Genomic DNA, 23,075 nt, shown 5'->3' on the forward strand with positions numbered 1-23,075 from the left:
TACCTGTAGCAGAAAGCGATTCATATTTGAACTTTAAGAGTCGTTGTTACTTTCAGGATAACACTATAATACTCGAAAATTAGACTCGGAAATCGTAATCGAATCACCCAGATACTCGATTTCGCCAAACCCTAGTTATGATAGACTTATTCCTTGAGACTGGCTCATCGGCACTTGACCTATATCTGTTATAATCGATTTCACAGGTACCCTGCGGAGTGTTTCTGCGCTCGCAACCCGTAAGGTCTCGCGATCGGGCGTTTCTCGGCAATTCATGTTTGCAAAGCTAGGTCATTCGTAACGACCGCATTGTGATTCTACAGTATACGACGCAGCTATGCCACACTCACAATACACTCGCGCTGAGAAGCCAGTAAACATTACTCTGTGCTATCGAAGATCCGCTGATAGCGAATGGCAATCATTTTCTCACATTTATAACGAGAGCGCAGTTAACACGTCAGCCGATATTGCGACATCGTGATGTTGTATCTGTGTTGCAACGCCATGTTCGACATCGACAATACAGCCAGTCACGTCATATTGTTTTACCGCGAGTAACAGCCTGATCTCTCTCGACAGTGAAGTGACGAGTTGACCATAATAGTTCAAAAAAATGTCGTAGTGAAACGGTACGGTTGTTTAATCTTTTCTCTACAGCTATCGGTCCTCTGTATTTGGCTATGTTCATCGGCTCGTCCGTGAGATTTTACAAATAAGTACATATCGGCACAGTACATATCGCACCTATGGTCCTCTGTATTTGGCTATGTTCAATGTAGTTTAAACTTCAAACGTGATAGAATAGCATACTGTTTCCGAGTATACAGCCTTAAGGAATGGTTGTAACCGTTAATCCACGAGCGCGTGTGTAATTGACGGGGAATTACAGTAAGAAATATAGTAACATATTGAATTGTGTGTGTTAAATTAGTCCAATTATGCAATGCATACATTCAAGATTTGCCATTATATTGAGATCTGAGTGCAATGGATACAGCAGGACATTTGAACTACTGCTCTTCCGGATGCTCGACAGAAAGCTAGTATCAATAATAAATGAGCTTTGGTCACCAAACATTGAATCTAAATCCGCCAATCAGCGTCACAGGCATTACCGATTTGGAATTGCACGAACATGTACAGCACATCCGTTCTACGCTGGCAACAAGTCTGAGCGCTAACCAAATTCCTTATACGTCAAACTCTCTTATAGAACCGCGATGTCAGTGAAGCTACTACTGACCTCTGGTATACTGAAGTACACTTATCTCTAAAGAGCGTCGGCTAAAAGAGAGTGAAGAAACTATCGAACGAACAGCTCAAGTTGTCGGCAGTAATGAATGGACAATGGACATTGGTCAGTGTGCGACTCTGAATCAATACGATTGTCTTACGCTGCGTATTTCTAAAATACATGAATTGAAGATTCGGCGCTCACTTCGGCCACCAGATTCACGCATGTTAGCTTTCGCTTCATTACAGTTCTTTGGTTACTTATGAATTCTCCAAAATACGCCCATATTCTCAAGACACGCAACCAAGTAGGCTAACACTCAAAATATTTTAGACAAGGATCAATAATACTACCACAAACAAGAACAGATTTTTACTATTGGATGTGCTCTGAAGTTGATTCTGGACTACGTTCGTCGATGCATCATGTCCAATTATCCAAAGGTCGGTCGAAGTAGTAAGTATTGCTAATCAAGTAGAAGTAGAATGCCATAAATTGCGATTAGAATTGGCAATTGCCATGACATTCCAAAACTACTTGAGGAAAAAGTAGAGAATGGAAGGTCTGATGCTTTGAAAATTTAAAAAATAAGTAGCTTGTGCAAGTAGATTCGGCCAAGGTGTCGAATACAAGTTGTAGCAAATCGGAAATGGGTTCTAAGTTATAATGTATCATCAATCATACCATTAATATGTATCTCCGTGACAACGTTTATCGACTGTGACTGATGACTCCACTAATCGCGGAATTCTTGAAATTACATTCTGGTACCATAACAGTTAACACGGATGAAACTTCGCCCAGTGCCATTGTTTGACACACAAAAGTCACTCTAACCCAGTGGTTCCCAAAGTTGGCGCCAGCGCCCCCCTGGGGGCGTTCGCGAGCGAGAAGGGGGCGCTGGTCATGAAATGGGCGATTGGGGGGCGCTGGCTAGAAAATTGGGCGATTGGGGGGCGCTGAGAGCAAATGCGGCGGTGTAGGTTTAAAAGGCAACTGCTGCGTATAGTGTTGAAACGATTGATTATTAAAGCAGCCAGATTCGCAGTAAATTGCATAATGGATTCAGTAAGGGCAATTTAGGGTCGTCCGTTTATTTATTCAGCTGTACCATTGTTACTTGACAATGTTATTCCTGCTCAACAGACTAATTTAGCAGTCGGCAGCATCCCCGAAAAGCGTGGTTCATTGTGTGCTGCTGGTATAACTACGAAGTATATTTGAGCAGTTTTTGCTCACTGCAAGATGTGATGGCTTTTTAAGAGAAACTGTCTTGCGTGATTTTATTATCTGTTTCCAACCATCGTGGATTTTCCACAGCGCTGTCACCGTGGCCTTTGACACGGCGTTCTGGTTGCGAGAAATGACATCACTCCTACTTGAAGGTCGTATTTCTCAAAATTTAAGGGTAGAATATATCCGTTCTTAGTAATGATAAAGGTGAACATGGCACTGTCCGTATTCGGTGACAAGTCAGTGATAATTCACCGGAATTTTGTGACACAACAACTGTTCCAATTCTCAAGCTTGCTTTGAGCTACCGGTACAGCTCGAATACCTGATTTTGATGGAGAAACATGAATCAATCATATCACAAAATTACACGAGGATGGTGATTTGGTTCCAGGATATATTCCAATTAGTAATTCCTCACCGGATAATCAATCCATTCTGTGTAGTTGCCAGGCATGCAACGTTTGTGCAGCTGATTACATTGTAGTTAGGGTTACCACACGTCCTCTTTTAAGTGGATTCGTCCTCTTTTTTGACTTTTTCGAAAGTGACCTCGGAGGACGCCTAAATGACCTCTTTTTTGAAAATTTGTCCTATTTTTTGAAAATTTTGGGTAAATGTACGTGGAAATTGGGCTGAGATATATGAAATCAGCGCTCGAGTAACGGTCTGGCAGATTTTTTGGGACCTGAGTCAGAAAAATGACTTTTTTTTTAGTAGACCAGCCACTAACTCGAAAAAATTTACCATTTTTTCCGGATTTTACTCCAGCATTGTAAGTCTGACAATTTTGAAAAAGCTTCCTCTTTTCAGATTCCCAAAATATGTTAACCCTAATTGTAGTGTAGAACAATTTTGAGTTCAACCAAAGTTTCAATATCTCTAATCAATCTTTCTGGATACACAATTGAATAAAAAATATACGCTCTCACAGGAGTCGGGTTGGCTTTTTCGTCATTGCCCTTCCTCGCTCATATTTGATAGAACGTGTTCTCAGCGTCGTGACCAAGTTCCTGACTCACATCAGAGACCGACTTGCCAGTAGGCCTACATGAAGTGAACACTGGAGATTTTAGACTGATATTGTTCTTATCAAAATTCAAACCCAATAGGGCAAGAATGATGATAATGATACACCAGCTTCATTCGTCTCATAATTAGCCGTATTAAATGCAGAACAACTTTCGTTTTACGATCAGGCATGGTGAGGGGGGTATCGGGGGGCGGTAGCACGTCATTCGTTGTCCAGGGGGGCGGTAGCACGTCATTCGTTGTCCAGGGGGGCGGTAGCTCAAAAAATTTGGGAGACACTGCTCTAACCAATCCCCATATTACGTCTTACTTTATAAAAGCCAAAGTCTACAAGGCAAGTAGTTTTTGTCTATAATTGTCAAGTAGAACAGTCAATAGTGAAAGTAGGGTACTTGAGTACTACGATATTATTATTATTATTTATTAATAAAAGCATGTTATGGTGCTTATAACAGCGTGGTCTTTTGCACCACGTGACAACAAATTCCATCACTAACACAAGCTAACTTGTAAATTCGGTACATGATACTCTCAGTCGGAAGTCAAATGTCAATAATTATATGCGGCGTTACTTATACCGGTGACCGCACCGCCATTAAGTTGGTGGTTTTAATCAGCACGCCATATCACTGGAAATTAGATAGTTGCGTATAGGGTTGCATTTAAAACAAAAATCAATTTAAAAAACATGTTTAAAACAAGGCCCTTGTTTAAAACATGTTTTTATTTTTATTTAAGCCATAACGTCACGAATATTCATTGTGACGTCATAGTGGATTGACATTTACAATTGAAAACAGAGGGTAAATATAGATCCTTTGACGAAATATCTGTACTATTGCTGTTGAACCGACTATTCTGAGGGTTACAACCATCCCATACGTCGCCTATATCGGGTGGTAAATGTCTGTAGGCTCATACAACATGTTTTTTGGAAAGTATTTACACAATTATGGCACGATTTTACAACTTAAAAAAGCACGATTTTTTTGGAAAGGCCATTGTTTAAAACACTGTTTAAAACATGTTTTAAACAATGCGTTTCAGAACACGGTTTGTTTTAAGTGCAACCCTAGTTGCGTAATGTAAAGGATCGGGTTTTTGGAATCCAATCGCACAGGATTGGTATCGGTGTCGCAATTCTTTCCAAATTAAGATAATGGCCGACCAAGCGTGCGAGAATTACCGGTTGACGTCTGCCTATACCGAGTTCAGGCTGCAGTATAACCATTATAATCACGACAGGGTCAGCACGCTGAATTTCCTTTTCAACAAGGTGGTCGCAGAGCCTTAAATTTCAATCAGCTCAGATTCTGCTGATGTTGCATACATGATTAAATGTATCATCGACCACGTTGGGATTAGCAGCTCTGTCACAATATAGACAGTGTTATACTACGATTTGTATTTTGCGATAGTCCGAATACTTATACTGCGATCCACACCAAACCCGGGTATTTTACTGCCCGCGGGTCAAATAATTTCGAAAATGGAGAGGTATTGCGACAAATAATACCATAGGTATAATGAACTTAAATGGAATCGTGTTTACTTTGAAGCCTAATTATTTATGTGTATATGTAGGTAATCGAGATTCATAATATAGCAAAGTATGCTATAACAAATCAAGTCACAGACCGTGAAATTCGTAATGATGCAATAGCAATAAACAAGGTTGCAACTATTGTAAAAAAACGCAGACATTGAATGCGACAAATATTGATTCCAACTTCAGCCTTACTGTTTGCGTATAATATAATCCAAACCTTGTTTGCTGCCACTGTTTCACTTTACGAAATACAGGGTCTCTGATATCAATTGTGATTTCAATTCTTTATTGTGAATAAACCATCAGCATCGCATTCCCCTTGTTACAAATAATTGCCCACCCCTTATCTATGCTATGCAGCTGAATGCTATGGACTGGCCTGATTAGTAATCGCGATTCTCTTTCACAAACGCTATAGCTGTCATAATCTGATATCTGCGTCACGATCCGAGCCGGAAAATTTCTCTAGTATATGACCTTGTCAGTATAGCTTTGAAGTGTGACAGCTATATAATATAACAACTCTTGGCATGGGGGGCACGGACGGAAACATTCCCCACTCAAGTATCTGTGTATCAATGTATTCATTGCCTTCTAATTTGGGTAAATAAAGAGTTGAACACTTTCGCGTTGAAGTGGGGCGATGAGGTGTGCGTTGTTGGCTATTGATGGTTGCGCTTGACCACCCGTAAATTAAACTCCACCGCCGGTTGTATACCGACAACATTACGAAGCTTCAAGGGCGGCATCTGAAAAAATGAATTGCAATGCTTACGTTTACTCGGTGGTGTTCCGTTATCATATCGTTTTAGAGGTATAATTGATTACTTTCAGAACGGTCTCGTGACTGATCACAAGCCTGCTGTCTTCGCCTATTGCGAAACTATTGCAATTTATGCGACATGGAAACGATGACCGCGGGTATCTCTAATCACTGCGAACAATAACTATATTGAATTGATGCCGAACTATTTGCAAAGCAGATTAGATCAATACGCCCGATTGGTTGAAAGCAACGCAATTCTCAAATACACATCAAATGATCAGTGATCACTAGGGAAAGTTTTTGCAGCTTATGCTACTTTTTTTACAGCTTTCGACAGCTTCCTATTAGATACTCAGAGACCATGTGCAACGAGGTGTTTGGAGGGATTTTATAGTGCAACTTTTTGCAACTTTTCTCTATTTTTCATACCAATTTTTACTGCAACTTTTATCAAATGTGAACAGGTGATTTAAAAACATGGTATAAACTATTTCTAGTATGGTTATATTCTCTTTGATTTGCATAACAAAGAGCTATATGATGGGTTAGCTGCATCTCACAAAATCTATGACACAATGGCTTGCATGCAAGAAGTTCGACTACCACTGCCAAGAACGACCGTTTCGTAACAATATGTAAATATATAGTTTTTAATTCAACAAAAATTACAAATGCAACTTTTTACTGGAACTTTTTGCAGCGACTTTCCTCAAAAGTAAGTGGAATTTTCTCTCGATTTTAGCGCAACAAAAACTTGCCCAGGTGATCACACTACCAAACCGTACCTCAGATAATCTTGGCAGTGTTGGGATCAAGTCACTACCTTCGAGTCACGAGTCATCTCGAGTCATTGCACATTTTGACTCGAGTCAAGTCAAGTCAATCGATTTTCAAAGGTGACTCGAGTCAAGTCAAGTCACTCGTTTTTTGGAGGTGACTCGAGTCAAGTCAAGTCAAGTCAAGTCAAGTCACGAGTCAAGTCACAATTCAAGTCAAATTGAATTTTCGAAGTATGAGTGATCATTCAAATTCATTATATTTTACTGGCTATGTTAAAGAGATCAATTGGTCATTTATCTTGAATCAAATAACGAATATAAAGTTAAATATACATGCAAAAATGCGTTGTATCGCTCACGCACACGTAGAACTGCTAATAAAATACGTAAGTAACTGTATAGCTACATCAGGGGTGTCAAACGTACGACCCGCCAAATGATTTCATTCGGCCCGCGAAGAAATTCTGAGTATTTGGTGAAAATTGCGTGATTTTATCCAACACATTTCTCGAATTTGCAGTAAGAAATACCACTAATAAATATTCCTTCAAGAGAGCAAATTTCGAGTATGTTCATTGGCCACATTATAACAACCCGACAGCGGAGTTGTGATTGTAGTTATCGTCAGGAGAAAATCGCTGACATTAACAATCATTCCGAGAATGCGAAAAAGTGCATATACTGAGTTTAGGGTTAGTAATATTTAGGAATCATTTGACTGGTGCGGCCCGTGAGTGTTTTGTATATTTGAATTCGACCCACGACGTCAGTTGAGTTTGACAACTCTGAGCGGCATGCTATACATTCTCTTATTATCAGCAAAAATAGAGGATCGAATACGAAGCCTCGAGAAGATGAAAGAAATTGATATCGTACAATACACTAGCCATCTATACACATCGGTGAGGATATAAATACATAAAATATATTTGTTAGATTTAAATCATACAAGAGGGTTGGTAAAGGTGAACGCCGTGCCATGTAAGGACAGAGGCGTCCAATAAACAGCGATACGTTGCTATTAAATTAATCTGCTATTACGACAAGGGAAGCTGTGATCATTTCGTATGCGGTCAGTGTATATGTGATGTAATAATGCAGGATCAGCGAAACGTACAATCAGTGAATGACTGGTTGCTCTCACAAGTTACAATGGCGTATCGTGAATAATCCGAACATGCACAGAATACATTGATTTAGTCGACACGGTTTACTTGATGACTTGAAATTGACTCGTAAATTTTGCTCCGAGTCACGAGTCAATCCACATTTTTGAAGCGCCGAGTCAAGTCAAGTCAAGTCATTTTTGCAAAGTGACTCGAGTCAAGTCAAGTCATTCGAAAAAGTTGACTCGAGTCTGACTCGAGTCAAGTCATGACTCGAGTCATCCCAACACTGAATCTTGGATATAGATTTGAAAATTTAGGTCGGATTTGGGTATGCTTTCTAGCTAAACTGGACTGTGGGTATGGACCAGCAATTTATACAATCTTCGGGGCTCACATAGCTAGCGTCTCGGGGCTCAATTCAATTCAGTTTATTGTCAATAATTCTATCCTTTCGAAACGCCACAAAAATTCTTGGATTATCTCTTATGTTAACAACTGTCGTGCAATATTAGGGTTACCAACTCCACGCACAGCTCCCGTAATACTCGCCGGAGCGCCACTTCGGTGCTGATTTACGGCATCTCAGCCGAATTTGGCTATATATATGGTCAAAATTCTCCAAAAAGAGGACAAAAGGGCGTCCTCCGAGAACACTTTCAAAAAAGTCAAAAAAGGGAACGAGAGGGGAGTGCCCTTTTAAAATCGGCACTTTTCCCCGAATTTGAATCGGTTCACCATAATTGTGATAAAGTCTAATCTATACGCTCAATCGAGGCGTGTTTGGTATCATAGTGACGAGAAGATTGCCCTCTAGCGTTTTACGCCTATGAAACAGCTATCCGCAGGAGGTATCATACTGCCATGGTCTGCTGAAGGGTGAAAAGTGTCTGTTGTGATCAGCAGTTTTGTTTTTATGACCGGGTGTGAACTCTGGTAGCCTCGTTCTGCGTTTTCGAACACAACCTTCTTCAAAGATTATGATATTCTCTTTTCAACAAAACATCACTCAATGCTCTAGCATTATTCATCTCGTTTTTACGTAGGAAATACTGACCTGACGGCTCATAATTTCGATAGGCGGACGGCAATGCCGGCTTATCACGGCTGAGTGAACACGGCTTTTAATAGTGATTACACAATGCCTAGACCAGTGGTTCTCAACCTTTTTGGCTTCGCGGACCCCTTTTGACCGTCACAGACCCTCGCGGCCCCCCTCAAGTTTTAGTTCAATTTTAGCTCTATTATGGTGCAACCTTCATCTGTTTTGTGCAAAATAAACGATTTTTCTTGAAAATAACATCATACTATTTATGTAGAAATTGGTAGACTTTTAATATTTCGAAGCTAATTTTGCTGATGTATTTATTGAAGTACGTGGTCGTGTCTTGGAAACCCGCGTCTTCGTTTTGATATGAACGAGGAGTGCCGAAAACCATTTCCGCAAATATAGATGGAGGCTAATTCAATATCAACGCATAACGCTTCCGACGATACTTTTGGTGTGATCGCAACATTTATGGCACCAAAATGAGGCAACATATATTTTAAGAACATATCACGCCCAGCATCTAGCGCAGGGACGGGCAACATACGGACCGCGAGCCGGATTCAGCCCGCGACGGCATTTTGATCGGCCAGCAGAGAGTTTCTACCGTCAAAGTGAAATCCTAATCTAAAAGTATAGACAAATTTTATTCGCCAAAGAATGGATCCAAGTTTTCCAACCTTAGAAAGACTGTTACGAAACGACTTGTTCTGTGCGGGTTTACATATATATTGACGAGCAAACATTTTCGACCATGAACAATTGAACATTAACAAGACAAGGCTGCATACCAATATAACTGGTGATATGAATTTCAGGGTTGGGACGTAATGCTTTGATAGCAACGAAACACTCCTTGTTCATCAAAAAACAGCCTTGTCGATAGCGCATCCGCAATAAGAATGCGCCAAATCTGATTGATAGCCGAGCTTTAAGAGCAGGTATATCATTGTCCGATTTATCACGAGTGTCAGCCGACAACAGTCGGGTTCATTTCAATATGAATATACTATTCAATTGTATATTGAAGTTCTGTACCTCCAAGAAACTGTTCAAATAGTGGTTATGTATATCACAGGATAAAATGGATTTCGTGTGGCGAGGTTTCAATCCCTGCATTGGGACAAATTAGGGAAACACTTCGGAAATTTTCATTTCAAACGACTGTTCACTAATTTGATGAGACTGACAACTTCAAATCGAGAAGGTTTCGCAGACATTACGACGTCACCCTGATTGACGTTACTATCTCCGTATTTTTATTTTTTTCACGGATCCCAACAAAACGTCTCTAAACAGCAATATGTTTTTATCAGCAGGTTATTGGAAAATTGGCAATGAAACTGAATTTCCACACTACGATAGTTCATGTCAGACGATTATTATGATGATATGAGTCATGAGGTTTTAGCAGTTGTGGTGCGAAACTGCCTCATGCTTTCTCAAATTAAAAAATAAAATAAAAATTAGGTTATCAACCATTTTAAAAATTTAGTGGTCTCGCGGACCCCCTGAAATTGCTTCGCGGACCCCTAGGGGTCCGCGGACCCCCGGTTGAGAACCGCTGGCCTAGACGCTGTGTCTTTTGCATTTGTCGATTGCATTTGTCGACTGCTGGTAGCTAAGCTATCTTGCAGTATAGTAATTGTGAAACAAAGCAATATGCCCTATTGTGACTCCTTGTATCTATGCTACTTACGTGCATGGTTTATTGCGCAACAACATACGCGGGGCCTAAAAACTTGTTTCACCAACCGCCTGGGTATAGTATTCATAAACTTCCAAGAGATATATTTGTAATTTTGGTTTCAAATATATCAGTGGATCAATGTCCTTCTATATAGTCCCACGGGAAATGCGTTCTACGTACACTGACTGTGAAATAGCCGTATATCGATGTAGAAATTTACATATGAAGTTGGCTGGCACATTTGTAGCGCTCGACTCATCTATTTTCGGACGAGCGTCTCGTGTAAAATCGTTGGTATTCAAAAAATATTCGATTTATACATATAAACCCGGCATCATAAGAATCAGAAGATTGCTAGCTTTCCCTACAAACAAAAATGAAGCCAATAGGAAGTAGACAAATAAAGATAGGGCCAGATGAAGTTGACCGATTCCGTATACGGAATCCGATTTTAAAAGGGTTAGAGAGGACGTATGGTAACCCTATGCAATATGTTAAGTCGAGACCAAGCTTTACGGTCGAAGTGATTACTGATCAACATGATGGTATTATTATACTTCGAAATGAATGATGCCGGATATCATACTAAACTAAGAGCTGTAAACAATTTTGTCTGTCACATTTCGTACCCTGTACTGCTGAAAATCAGTAATACCAACAGGACGAAATTATCTCCGAAGAAAAGGCACCGCGAGTTTTAGATATAGAAATATAAGTTCAGACGTTCTTTGCTTATAGTAAAGTTCACCCATCATCAGAACCTGACGCAGTCGTTAAATAACCCATCCCTGGATCAGGAGGCAGGTCGAGTAATTTGGACAACCTATAAAGAGTTTCGACATGGAATAACAAATATTTCCAGAATGAGGATACTGATGAGGTACACGAAAAACCTCGTCTGTGGGTCCTTCCTTTAAGACAATTTCGGCATGACATTTAACGGAGTTGGAACAGGAACCGGAGCTGTACGTGAAACCAAATCGGGCCGGATCAGGAGCCGGAGTCAGTTATGTGAAAAATAGCTCCGGCTCCGATGTATTTCATAAGATGCTATATGCTACTACTATTGGCTGACTTCACATCATTAAACTCCAACTCTTCACGAAATTAAAAATCGTTGCCTCGTTGGCGCCACCATTAAACCGGTATTTTATAAAGCCGTAGCTGTGTTCAATGAGCTCCGGAGCTGGAGCTTATTTATGATAAAAGATAGTTCCGGAACAGGAACTGCAGCAATGCATCATTTAGGCCTGTCTCAAAACCCCCGATTTAAGTACAACCACGAAAATCGAATTACCGGCGTGTCTTCGGCGGGCTTAAAAGTAAACTGGCGAAGAAGTTTTGCCATGGTGAATTTGATTTCTGTCAACGCAAATCTCATCGCTATGCAATTTCTCGGTCGCGCTCCAAATGGTTGATATACCAGTGGGTCGATTTGGCTCATATCCCGCATCCTGCAGAAACGTCAAATGGTGAAGTTATCCGTTGTATTAAGGCATATAGCATTGATAATGCCAATAAACAATGCACACTCGCTGATGAGAAACAGTCGAAAAACCATAGCAGAAGTGGTTGACGAAGACGTAGATTTCCCAGACACATCGAACCTACTTGAAGTGGAAGACGAAAATGAGGGTATGAAATGTACTGAAGTAAGTATAATATCGTAAACGAAAGTCCTGTAATTCGCCGATTTTCACCCTTGCAGATAGGGTGTATAAAATGTATAAATCAGGTAAATGGTACTTTCAAATTATGCTTTCACTTCCATCCAATGGGTGTGAGTGAATCAAATACACCAATTCTTATGGAGATTTATCTCACAGGTGTAGTGGCTTCAATCTTCGTGCACCAGCCCATCAAATCCCGAACAGGTCATACACGGACACGTAAAATGAACTGCACTACTACCATTGCACCCATGAGAGAGAGAGAGAGAGAGATATGATATTCTTTCTCGCCTGCACCATCGAGATGCTTTGGCGACGGAGTTGCGATACGGCCCCATGAGGTCATCTAGTCTGCGCCCCCGTTTTTTTCTCCTCCATGCTATCCGTGATTGCTGAGCGCCTAGCAGGATAGCTGCGGATACCATTTTTCGAGTCTTTGGTATGACCCGGCCGGGAATCGAACCCACGACCTACCGCTCGAGAAGCCGGTTAAAGTGGAATGGAGACGCCGGGGATTGAACCCGGGACCTCACACAGGCGAAGCGTATATATATATATCCATAAGATTTAGCGTTTTACCGCATTTGACATATTTTTACAAGACGAAATAGGTGTAAAATCACGATTTGTTACCTGAAAGTGCCGTTTGCCTGATTTACGCCCCACTCTAGGTTGAAATCTGATAAATGCACCGATTTTGGAACACCTGGATATCCATTTTTGTTTGAAAAAAAGTAGATTTGTTCGAGAGACCGCATACGTTTAGAAGTTGATCATAGGAGGCTCAATACGAAATTACAAGGTGCATCCTCGCGACTACTGCTAAACGATTAGTGGCGCTGCAACTAGGTTTTTCGTAAATAAATTCAGTTACAGTGTTAAATGGGATACAACGCATTTCCCGGGGTCCACGAAACCTCTAAATTTGCAAATAAGTGATAACCTAATTTATAATTTTCTAATTAGGAAGATCACGTGGCAGTTTCGCTTCATCACTGCTGAAATGTCAGGGCTCACATCAATAGAATGGCCATCTGAGATGTAACATCGTACGTGAAATTCAATTTAATTGACAAATTGCCAATTGCTTACCGATACGAACATTTTTCTGTTTAGAGAAATTTTATACGGGTTCGTGAAAAAAGAAAAAAGTTGGAGTAGGTCAATCAGGATGAATTAGGAATTCCAAAACATTTTTCCTAATCTGTTACAATATTGGATTTTAAACCTCGCCATATTTTCTCCTGTGATATAGCCTACATATAACCAATGTTCCCTCTAATTTTTCACGTGTATGCGCGCACTCACCAACTCACTGCGCGACCCTTGGACAACAGTGCGTAACGACTAAAATAAAGAATAAAATAAAAAGTCATCTATTCGGATTTCTTGTGCGCAGCATAGATTTTCTGTGCGCAGAGACCGTGCCAGCACTGCGCAATAGCGCACGTACGCAGCTTAGAGGGACAATTGCATATAACCACTATTTCTGAATAACTTCAAGATGAGCTGCTGCACGTGATATGATCATTAAAAATCTGGCTGTTCCTCAATTTTGGTGCCATATATGTTGCGATCATACCCAAAGATGTCGTCGTAACCGTTACGCTCTATTGTTCGCCATCTTCTTTTTGTGAAAATGGATTTCCGGTACTCGTTCATATCAAATCGAAGGCGCGGATTGTCAAGGAACTACTACTACCACATATTTCAATAAATGCAGTTGCAGAATTCGCTTCCAAATAATAAAAGTGTGCCCAATTTCTAAATATAGTACGATCTTATTTACAAAAAAAACTGTCATCCTGTTGCTGCCTATAAAGTTAATATTTGCACAAGGCAGATGACGGTTGAGGTAAATTTGAACTAAAACTTGTGGATGTCCGGGTTCCGCGGGGGTCAGTAACGGTCCACAAACGGTCCGCGGCGACAAAAAAGTTGAGAACCACTGCAATAAGGTATGGTAATTTCACTTGTAACGGCGATTCAAATACAAAGTCTGTGAGTACATTTGCCTAGCAGTGCAAGTAATCTAAAACATAACCGCCTGGGTAAGTAATCCAAGTAGAGTAAACCTACTAGAGTACTCCGAAAAATAACGAGTGCTTCGTTATTGATTATCGCTGATAGCAACATACTTCAAATATTGACACAGTACGCTTTCGAATACTACGTGTGCAGGTAAATATGCATCTCATCTAGATCTACACTCGCGGCGAAAAAAGTGTATATGTGCACTCGTTACATACGCATGTGAATATACACTTTTTCGCTGAGAGTGTAATACATATTATTCATCACAGTTATCACTCAGTCGTACCGCTCTGGATTGAACACCATTGGCTCGTCCCAATACTCTGGGTCGTGTGCGAGAGCGTAACTTGGTATATTGATCATAGTTCCCTTGGGTATTGTGAAGCCGTTTATTGTGATTTGCTCGTCGCAGAGTCGCATGTTCCTGGAAAATACAAGACAGCGGATAGTACTAGCAATACCTTCGTATCTACTGTATGCTGTTACCTTGTCCCCGTGCCGTATAATCGAAGAGTTTCGTTGACGCACATCTCCAGATATTTCATGTTGTTAACGTTGTCGTAGTCAAACTTGCCCTGCGAAACATACTTTGTTATCTCGCGAGACTGCTGGCCTAAGATGTACAATCTAATGAATTTTTCAAAATACGCAACTAGGACTAGAAATAGAGCTATCGCCCTCTCAAAATCTGACACCAAATAACCACTACACCACCAACTTGATTAAAATCCGAAGCAACTCAATAATTGAATGTAATTAATAATTTAATTTCATTGACTAATTTAATTGAAATCATTAATTGATGAACTGTACAATACTGAATTGCAAATGAGCTAAGAAATATTGGAGATGGAATCGGCATAGCAAAAAGAACGGGGTTTCGAGTTTGAAATGAGAGGTCTTCGACCCCCCAAACCCATACCTGGCTAAGCCACTTTAAGTAGTGAAGACTCAGAGCCGTCAATGACTGCAAGAACATCACACAACGTAACACCTGTACCTCGGTTTACGCCAATCGATGACAAGTGCTTTCTGTTTGTTCGGCAACAACATTTTTAATGAGAGAGAGAGAGAGATATTGTATTCTTTTTCGCCTGCACGGACGGTCCCATGAGGTCATCTGGTCTGCGCCCCCGTTTTTTTTCTCCTCCATGCTATCCGTGATTGCTGAGCGCCTAGCAGGATAGCTGCGGATACCAATTTTCGAGTCTTTGGTATGACCCGGCCGGGGATCGAACCCACGACCTACCGCTCGAGAAGCCGGACGCATAACCATTACACTATCTCGCTCGCAATTAGAACTACAGCTACTCGCTTTTGAAACTCAACCACTAGAACTAGAACTCTTGAATGCAATAGTCAGTTGACCGTCGGGTTACCATACGTTCTCCTTTACGAGGATTTGTCCTCCTATTTCAGGAAATTGAAAATGTCCTCCGAGGACGCCTAAATGTCCTCATTTTTGGCAATTCATCCCCCACAGCTTTTACGGCTATAGATTAACGGTCAGCGCCAAGTGAACTTCGGCGTAAATGACGTGAAATAGGTAATGCGGGCGTTCGAGCGGGTCATTGGGGAGGACCTTTTTTCTTTATTTTTTAGTCAACACCACAAAAGTATCGCAAAAAGTGGGTAATGCCGGAGTCGAGACAAACTGATGACCTATTTTTAGTCAACACAACAAGATTTCCAGTAAATATTTCAAAATCAGCTGTTTTCAATTTCGGTAAACTAACTTTTATGATTTGATGAAATTGTCCTCCTTTCCCGATTCCAAATTATGGTAACCCTAGTTCATAGTCAACTTACTAAATTGGTAGTTCGTACAAGTCTGGTACTGACCGATTTTGTGAAAGTCTCGTCAATTTCGTTTTGTAATTTTTCTTGTACATCCGGGTGCTGCGCCAAACTGTAAGCCATAACGTTCATGGTGCCGCCTGTGGTTTCGTAGCCGGCGAGAATCATTAGGATGGAGTTTCCCACGATTTCGTTTGGCTCCATGCCTGAGAAAATAAGACAGGACGGTGGCGCCGTTCGAAGGCGAATAACTTGAAGACGAATACTTTCTGACCTTCCACGAGTCAACGCTAAACGCTATTTATAGTCTCTATTGCAGGGGTGGCCAACCTTTTCGGCCAAAGGGCCGCACGCAATTGACGAACCATTAAGCGGTCCACTAGCCGCGCGAAGCACGAAAATTGTTCAAAGTGTATAGATGAATAATATTGCTGTATAATATTGCTGTCTGCTGTATATCGCTGTGCTCAGTTTGAAAGGACATGACCCTTCGATATCGAAAGCTTCGGCCAACATGCGTCAATCATTTTGTGCAGATAGGTTTAATCTTCGACGGTCTTTCTGCGAGTGAAAACATAAGGTCGCATGCTGGACGACTCTTTCTCTCGTAATCGCGAGTATAGTTAGACTCAATCTGGTAAATGCGGCGTATTTTTTCATTTTCAGGAGGAGGTAAGAACATCAAAAGCAAGAAATCGAGAGCCAACATATTGCACGAAGCGTTAAGGAAATTATTACGTTAGATAAATCTACCGCTAAAGATCTTACATGATTGTAATGTATGAAGATTTATCAAAAATATGACTGGCCCATGGATCTGCCAATGCGTCAGAACGGATATTTTATTCAACAACATCTTAAGTGTCGTGGCCAGACTGAATAAATTTTCGGCTGGCATTGCAAGTTCACAATCTGGGCAATTCATCTTTGATGATATAACTAATTTTGAAAACTACCTCGTGGGCTACGGGTTGGCCACCCCTGCGCTAATGAGACAACTAGAATCACCCAGTGGTCTGATTCTGGCTATGCGTTATTATATCACAGGAACTGTGCTCAGCGCAAAGCAGTTATTGTATTTTCAGGCATTCATAGTGTTTAGACAATACACTTTCCAGGCCGATATTCTTTCCTATGAATCCTGGTCTACCGACTTCTAAAGGTGGGAGAGTCGCGCGTGGGCGATAGAGAGTTCGAACGCGAGCGATAATGGGTTGTGATTTAGATTCCGTGGTTAATGCTAGAATTTAGAACCTCGGCTTAAAGCTTAGAGCATGAAAGGAAACGTCTAAAATCGTCATAGTCACCTAAACTGTGTAGGATAGTAGTTCTCAACCATTTCGTCTTCGCAGACCCCTTTTGGACCGTCACGGACCTCCGCGGACCCCTACAAGTTTTCGTTCAAAATTAGCTCAATTATCGTGCAGCCGTCATTTGTCCTTTGTAAATATTAATTGTAGGCTACTGATAAACAGCCACAAATTGACTTTCATTGAAAATAACACCACGTTATATGTAGAAATTGGGTAGACTCCTAATATTTCGAAGCAAATTTTACAGCTGTATTTATTGTCGTGGAAATACTCGTCTTCGATTTGATATGAACGAGTGCTGAAAATCCATTTTCACAAAGATAGGTGGTGGCGAATGTAATATTACCGCGAAACGCTTCCGATGACAGCTTTTATTGTGAGTTTTTAATGAACATATCACGTCCAGCCTAGTCATTCCTATCTAGCATCTCATCTTGAAGTTATTTAGTGGTTATATCACAGGAGAAAATAGATTTCGCAGCGAGTTTTCAATTCCTTCATTGCGACGGATCAAGAAAAAAATCAGGAATCTTTATTTCAAACGACTCTTTACTAATTTGCTGAGACTGACAACTTCAAATCCAAAATGTTTTGTAAACATTTCGATGTCATCATCTTTGACCTTGCTATCTCCAACATTTCATTTTTCTACAAACCCCAACAAAACAACTTTAAGCAGGAATATGTTTGCATTGGCAGGCTATTGGCAATTTGACCATTAAAATGATTTTGCACAATCGGATATTTCATCTCAGACGACCATTTTAACGATGCGAGTCATAAAGTTTGAGCAATTATAAAGCGAAGCGGTTTCATGCTTTCTCTAATTAAAAAAATACAAACTAGGTTATCAATAATTTTACAACTTTAGAGGTTTCGTGGACCCCCGGTTGAGAACCACTGGTGTAGGAGGTACTTACTAAGACAAAGTCGAGAGATATAGTGGACCATGTGCTATAAGTCGACCGGTATTATGGATTCATTTATAAACAGTTAAGACTCGACTCGACTGAGTCATTTTCTTAAAATACAGAAATGACTCGACTCGTCTTGAATGAATCTGTTGATCGACTCCACTTGTACTCGATTCATTGTGCATGACTCAGACCAAGTCATATGACGCGATATTTGAACTATCAAGACAGACATTTCAATGTAATTTCGAAAAACAGCAGAGTTACGACACAATTGGTATTTAGTGTATCAGTCTCAGTACCGGCGCTAGAAAATGCTACCAGAAACTATAAGACGCGAGGAAAATCATTATATTATGAATGCGAAGCTCTCGATATAACCAAGAAGTGTTGTAAAAGTGGGTTTCATAAGACGTTACCGCGAAACTGAACAGTCAACACAATGACTTGGACTCAGACTCGACCCGTTGCTTCCTGACTAGGAATCTGACGAGATTAAGCCCCGGCATCGTGGTCCGAACGGTCCAACCATCAGACCGCTATCGGATGCAATTGACTGTATGATCTACATCAGGGGTGTCAAACTCAGCTGACGTCGCGGGCCGGATTCAACATTTCAGATCGCTCGCGGGCCGCACCAAACTTCCTCAATCCCAGAATACCTTAAAATCCATACTCTTATTTTTCATTTGAATACTTCATTAACTAGCTATATACACAATAGTATATTACATTATATTCGGAATCATTGCGTTTCTATTGTAGCACCACCTTTTATTCGCAAACAGTGGAATTGGTAATAATACGATGATTGGGCGGCTGAATACAGTTATAGCCGATAAAACAGTGGCTCTAACGATGACAAGTTGGCATATTTCCTTCGTTTTAGTGATATATTGGCATCAACCCTGCGTATGCGTTGTGAGGAATGCGAAAGAATTAACTGTAGACGCGGACGCTGGAATTTGCTGCATAGTATTATATCGCGATTGGGGTTTCTCTCGTGGCTGGAGAGTGGAGAGTTGGAGACCTCTAATATATTTTCCACGTAACCTGAATGCCAGGATTCTTGGCGTTTTCACTCCTGTGCATAACTAGTTTTTGGTCAGTGAAATGAATTCACACATTATTGCCTTCTCGGAATTAGGTGTCAATGTCAGCGACCTGCTCCTAATGATGAGTAGAAACCACAACATCGCAGTCGGGTGGATTTAATGTGGCCTATAAACACACTCGACATGTGATATCTTGAAGGACTATTTAATGGAAGTATTTTTTACTAAAAATCTCAACATTTGTTAGAAATGTGCTCAATAATACATGCATTTTTCTATCTACTCGGAATTGCTTAGCGGGCCGTATGTTTGACACCCCTGATCTACATCATCAACATATAAGTTGCAGTGATGAGCGGATAGTGCTTGTCGAGACTCCGTATCCCTCAGACAACTTTAATGTCTGAGGAAAACTCCCTCCGACTCCTTAAGTCCTAAGAGCTCAATCCCAGACTCCGAGATACTCCGATGAACCTCGTCAATTATCCTAAGCATAATTAACTACAGAGAATGCTCAACGAAAATGCCGTGCTAGATCACTAAGTTAAGATAGCTCGTGGCCAATCATACCATTTTGACCATATCATTAGAGTGGCAAGCATTGTACGCTTGGTAATGTGTTTCACTAAATAAATGTGATAATATGGTTGGCCTTATAGTATTGTCTACTCTCCAGTCCCCAATTGTAGTGCGGATGGCTGATTTTTATGCAAATGGCAATCATTTTTGCATATTACCCGTCATATTACAACTTTACAAGGTGTCAACTGTCTGTGTTTTGGTTTGTAATCATAATCAATAGTGTATTCTTGTCAGACCTATCCAAAGATATCGGAGACAAAAGCTACAATACTCCGAAAAAATATCTGTAGTAAACTCCGACTCCGCTCCGACTGTCACAAAATCTGCAAAACTCCGCTCCGAATCCACTCCGACTCCGTTCCGAAGCTCATCACTGATAAGTTGGTTATAATCGTGAAAAATAATGTAAAAGTATTGACATGGACGGTTCTGCGGATCGTTCGTGGGATATCGGCATAAACATCTCTATAAGTCACGTTACCTTTATCGAATTTCTCCGATTTCGCATTTTCTTCGGATATCTCATTTTCGAGCATCAGCTGGAGGATGTCCACTCGATCCATCTGAAATCGAAAACAAAATAAGAATATCAGCCGCGTGCTGTCAGGCTTGGTTCAAGCATCAGGAAATAACGCGTAAGCGGCAGTTTCGATGACTTGACTCACGCAGAGTTGGGCGATTATAAGATATTCAGCTATTCCAAATTAGATTAGAATAAGAATTACATAATGCGCAAAAACTTGGAAATTGAATGAAATTCCAAAATAAAAATAAATACAACAAATAACAAGTTCAGCTCATATCAAATCAGATAACGTTTACTTCCGCAAACCCAGCAAAGCTCTCTTTACACTACTGTACCTAGGGCTGTTCAAAAATAACTTTTTTTCCGGATTCCAGCCGTTCACTGATTAAATTGTCAGGTTACCCTAAAAACCTCTGCACGTTATCCACTAATCAAAGTTGATCCGAGAATTATCAACGAAAAACTCAAATAACTCCGCTTCTACTAGTTGGAATTGAGTTAAATTTGTTTTGCATCGTCTTTGAAGACAACCCAACATAGATTTTTTTAACTTGTCTTAATATAATAAAAATTTAAATTGACTCTGCGGCGGCTTATACTTGTTAGAATTGAACCAAATTTGGCGTGCAGCGTTTTTAGGTTGACCTGACAATTTCATCAGTGAATGGCTGGAATCCGGAAAAAAAAGTTATTTTCAACAGCTGTCCTGTAGCATTTTCAGGAAAATCATAGACGAAATAATAATTAATATCAGACCAATCAAACATGTCCGAAGTGTACCCAAACTCTTTGAGGCACTGTCCGATCAATGTCAATAGAGATAGCCAATAATACAATGCGAGATAATACAAACTTTGTGGATGAGGCGTGGTGTCCATCTATAGCAGTGGTTTTCGGTCATTTTATGGTCGCGACTCAGTTTTCGATTTGAGAATGTTCCGCTAGCCACATTTAAATTATGTAAGCTCATTACTAATAAAAAGGTCAAGACCCTCGCTTGAACTTATTCACGTCAAGCTGATTACCGTAACAAAATAGGTCATCACTAGGGCAAGTTTTTGCAACTTTTGCAACTTCTTTTTACAGCTTCCGGCAGCTTCCTAAATACTCGTAAGATATGTAGAATTCTGTTTTAAGCCCGTTGAAGGAATCTTGTAGTGCAACTTTTTGCAGCTTTTGTCCATTTTTTCATGCAACTTTTTGCAACTTTTTCGATTTTTCATGAAAGTATTCTCGATTTTGGTGAAATACACGGCCAAATTCGACTGAAACACCGTAAATCAGCACCGAAATAACGCTTTTACGGGTATTTCGGGAGCTGTTTTTTTAGTCAACCGAGCAAAATGTGGTCAAAATGCAACTTCTGCAACTTTTGTTAAAATTAAAAAAATAAGTGCAACTTTCTCAGGTTTTTAGTGCAACAAAAACTTGCCCTAGTCATCACCTTCATTACCTCCAAAGAAACGGCAAACAGCCCCAGGTTGAATACCACTGATCTACAGATTCGACACACTGAGCGCGCTTTGAAATGCAGCGAGTCTATGATTATTTGCCGTCACACGGTTCGATTTGCAACGTAATAAAATATTCACCAAGGTAGGATCCTCTTTTCGTTGATGTATCACTTGATTAACGAGGGACGTGAAATACGTCACGGATTTTCGGGCAAACAGGTTAATATTGAAGTACGTTATCATCCATTCAAACGGCGGGAAGATCACTGGAAACATAATATAGCAGATTTTGCAGTTGCTTTCAAAGTACGAATGTACAGGTAGTGGGGTTTGTAATGACATTCAAACATTGATGAATGGAATTACAAAAGCAGGTCTTGCAACATCATTTACAGAATCCCATTGCGGCTTGATCTACGACAGTTCAGAACCCATTTTACGCGACAACATTTCTATCTCATAAGATATCGGGAATGTACTCGGATAGACAGGTTGAAAAAGTAGATCTGGATACCGCGGTTCAAATTTGCAATCGACGGTTGAGTACTTTCAAAATTAAGAGATGCATCTTTGCCTCATACGCAGATTATTATTATTATTAATATTATTTTATTTCACATTTTACAGTGGTGCTTCTCGCCTTTTTCAGGCTATGTGCACCACGACACGAATATTTGTAATGTTCATAAGTCTTTTTTTTGGTAATCTTGGAGACGACTTCTTCAACCTTTCGCACACCCAGACGTCAGTCTCTCTCGCACCTATGCGTCCTCGTCGAAATCTTTGCTGCCGACTTCTAGCACGGCTCACTTTCAATCTGGGCTTTTCAATGCACTGCAACTGAGGTGAGGTGCCTCATACGCAGATGAAAATGACACTATACAAATTGGTGCAACAAATGGTCACTGACACAGGGGCTACTTCGACCAGGTTTTATGACAATTTCCTTCGCAATCATGAAGTAGTGTAAGTAGATGTTGAGCGAAGAGTTTATCACGTCGTTACTGACCGCAATTGATCGATTCTATATCTAGGTGTAGTTAGATTCTCTAGCGCCAATGAGCTCTAAGCAATCATACACCGTGACTCGAAGTTTTGGTAGAAGCCTTAGTGCGGGCAGATCGACAAATCTCTGGTCCGTCTCCGCACCCGTTTTTTTGCTCCGACTCCTCCGAGTTCGCCGTTTTTTGCTCCGACTCCTAGGCCGGATTCTTGAAATGACCGAGATGCGATCCGAAAAACTACGATAATAACCATCTACGAGTAGGCTACTTATTTCTACTAAACTAC

The 23,075-nt window shown here is 40.5% G+C and overlaps 2 protein-coding genes across 2 annotated transcripts in view; both read right to left on the reverse strand.

Moving 5' to 3' along the window:
• Positions 1–7,191, reverse strand: part of LOC145434849 (uncharacterized) — a 262,689-nt gene extending 255,498 nt beyond the window's left edge. Inside the window, exon 1 of the mRNA XM_080312087.1 lies at positions 7,180–7,191. The gene's annotated coding sequence lies outside the window, so the exon portion shown is untranslated. The remainder of the gene's footprint in view (positions 1–7,179) is intronic.
• Positions 5,630–23,075, reverse strand: part of LOC145434841 (cytochrome P450 3A14-like) — a 29,812-nt gene continuing 12,366 nt past the window's right edge. The window contains exons 7-13 of the mRNA XM_080312074.1: positions 21,924–22,051; positions 20,287–20,368; positions 15,987–16,147; positions 14,631–14,719; positions 14,431–14,568; positions 11,738–11,894; positions 5,630–5,800 (exon numbers count right to left, since the gene is read on the reverse strand). Coding sequence (XP_080168200.1) covers positions 5,714–5,800; positions 11,738–11,894; positions 14,431–14,568; positions 14,631–14,719; positions 15,987–16,147; positions 20,287–20,368; positions 21,924–22,051 — 842 coding nt within the window. The 3' untranslated portion in view covers positions 5,630–5,713. The remainder of the gene's footprint in view (positions 5,801–11,737; positions 11,895–14,430; positions 14,569–14,630; positions 14,720–15,986; positions 16,148–20,286; positions 20,369–21,923; positions 22,052–23,075) is intronic.

Source organism: Botryllus schlosseri, chromosome 3, assembly GCF_051294905.1.
Source record: "Botryllus schlosseri isolate E-star chromosome 3, Bs_hap1, whole genome shotgun sequence".
NCBI classification, from domain to species: Eukaryota; Metazoa; Chordata; class Ascidiacea; order Stolidobranchia; family Styelidae; genus Botryllus; species Botryllus schlosseri.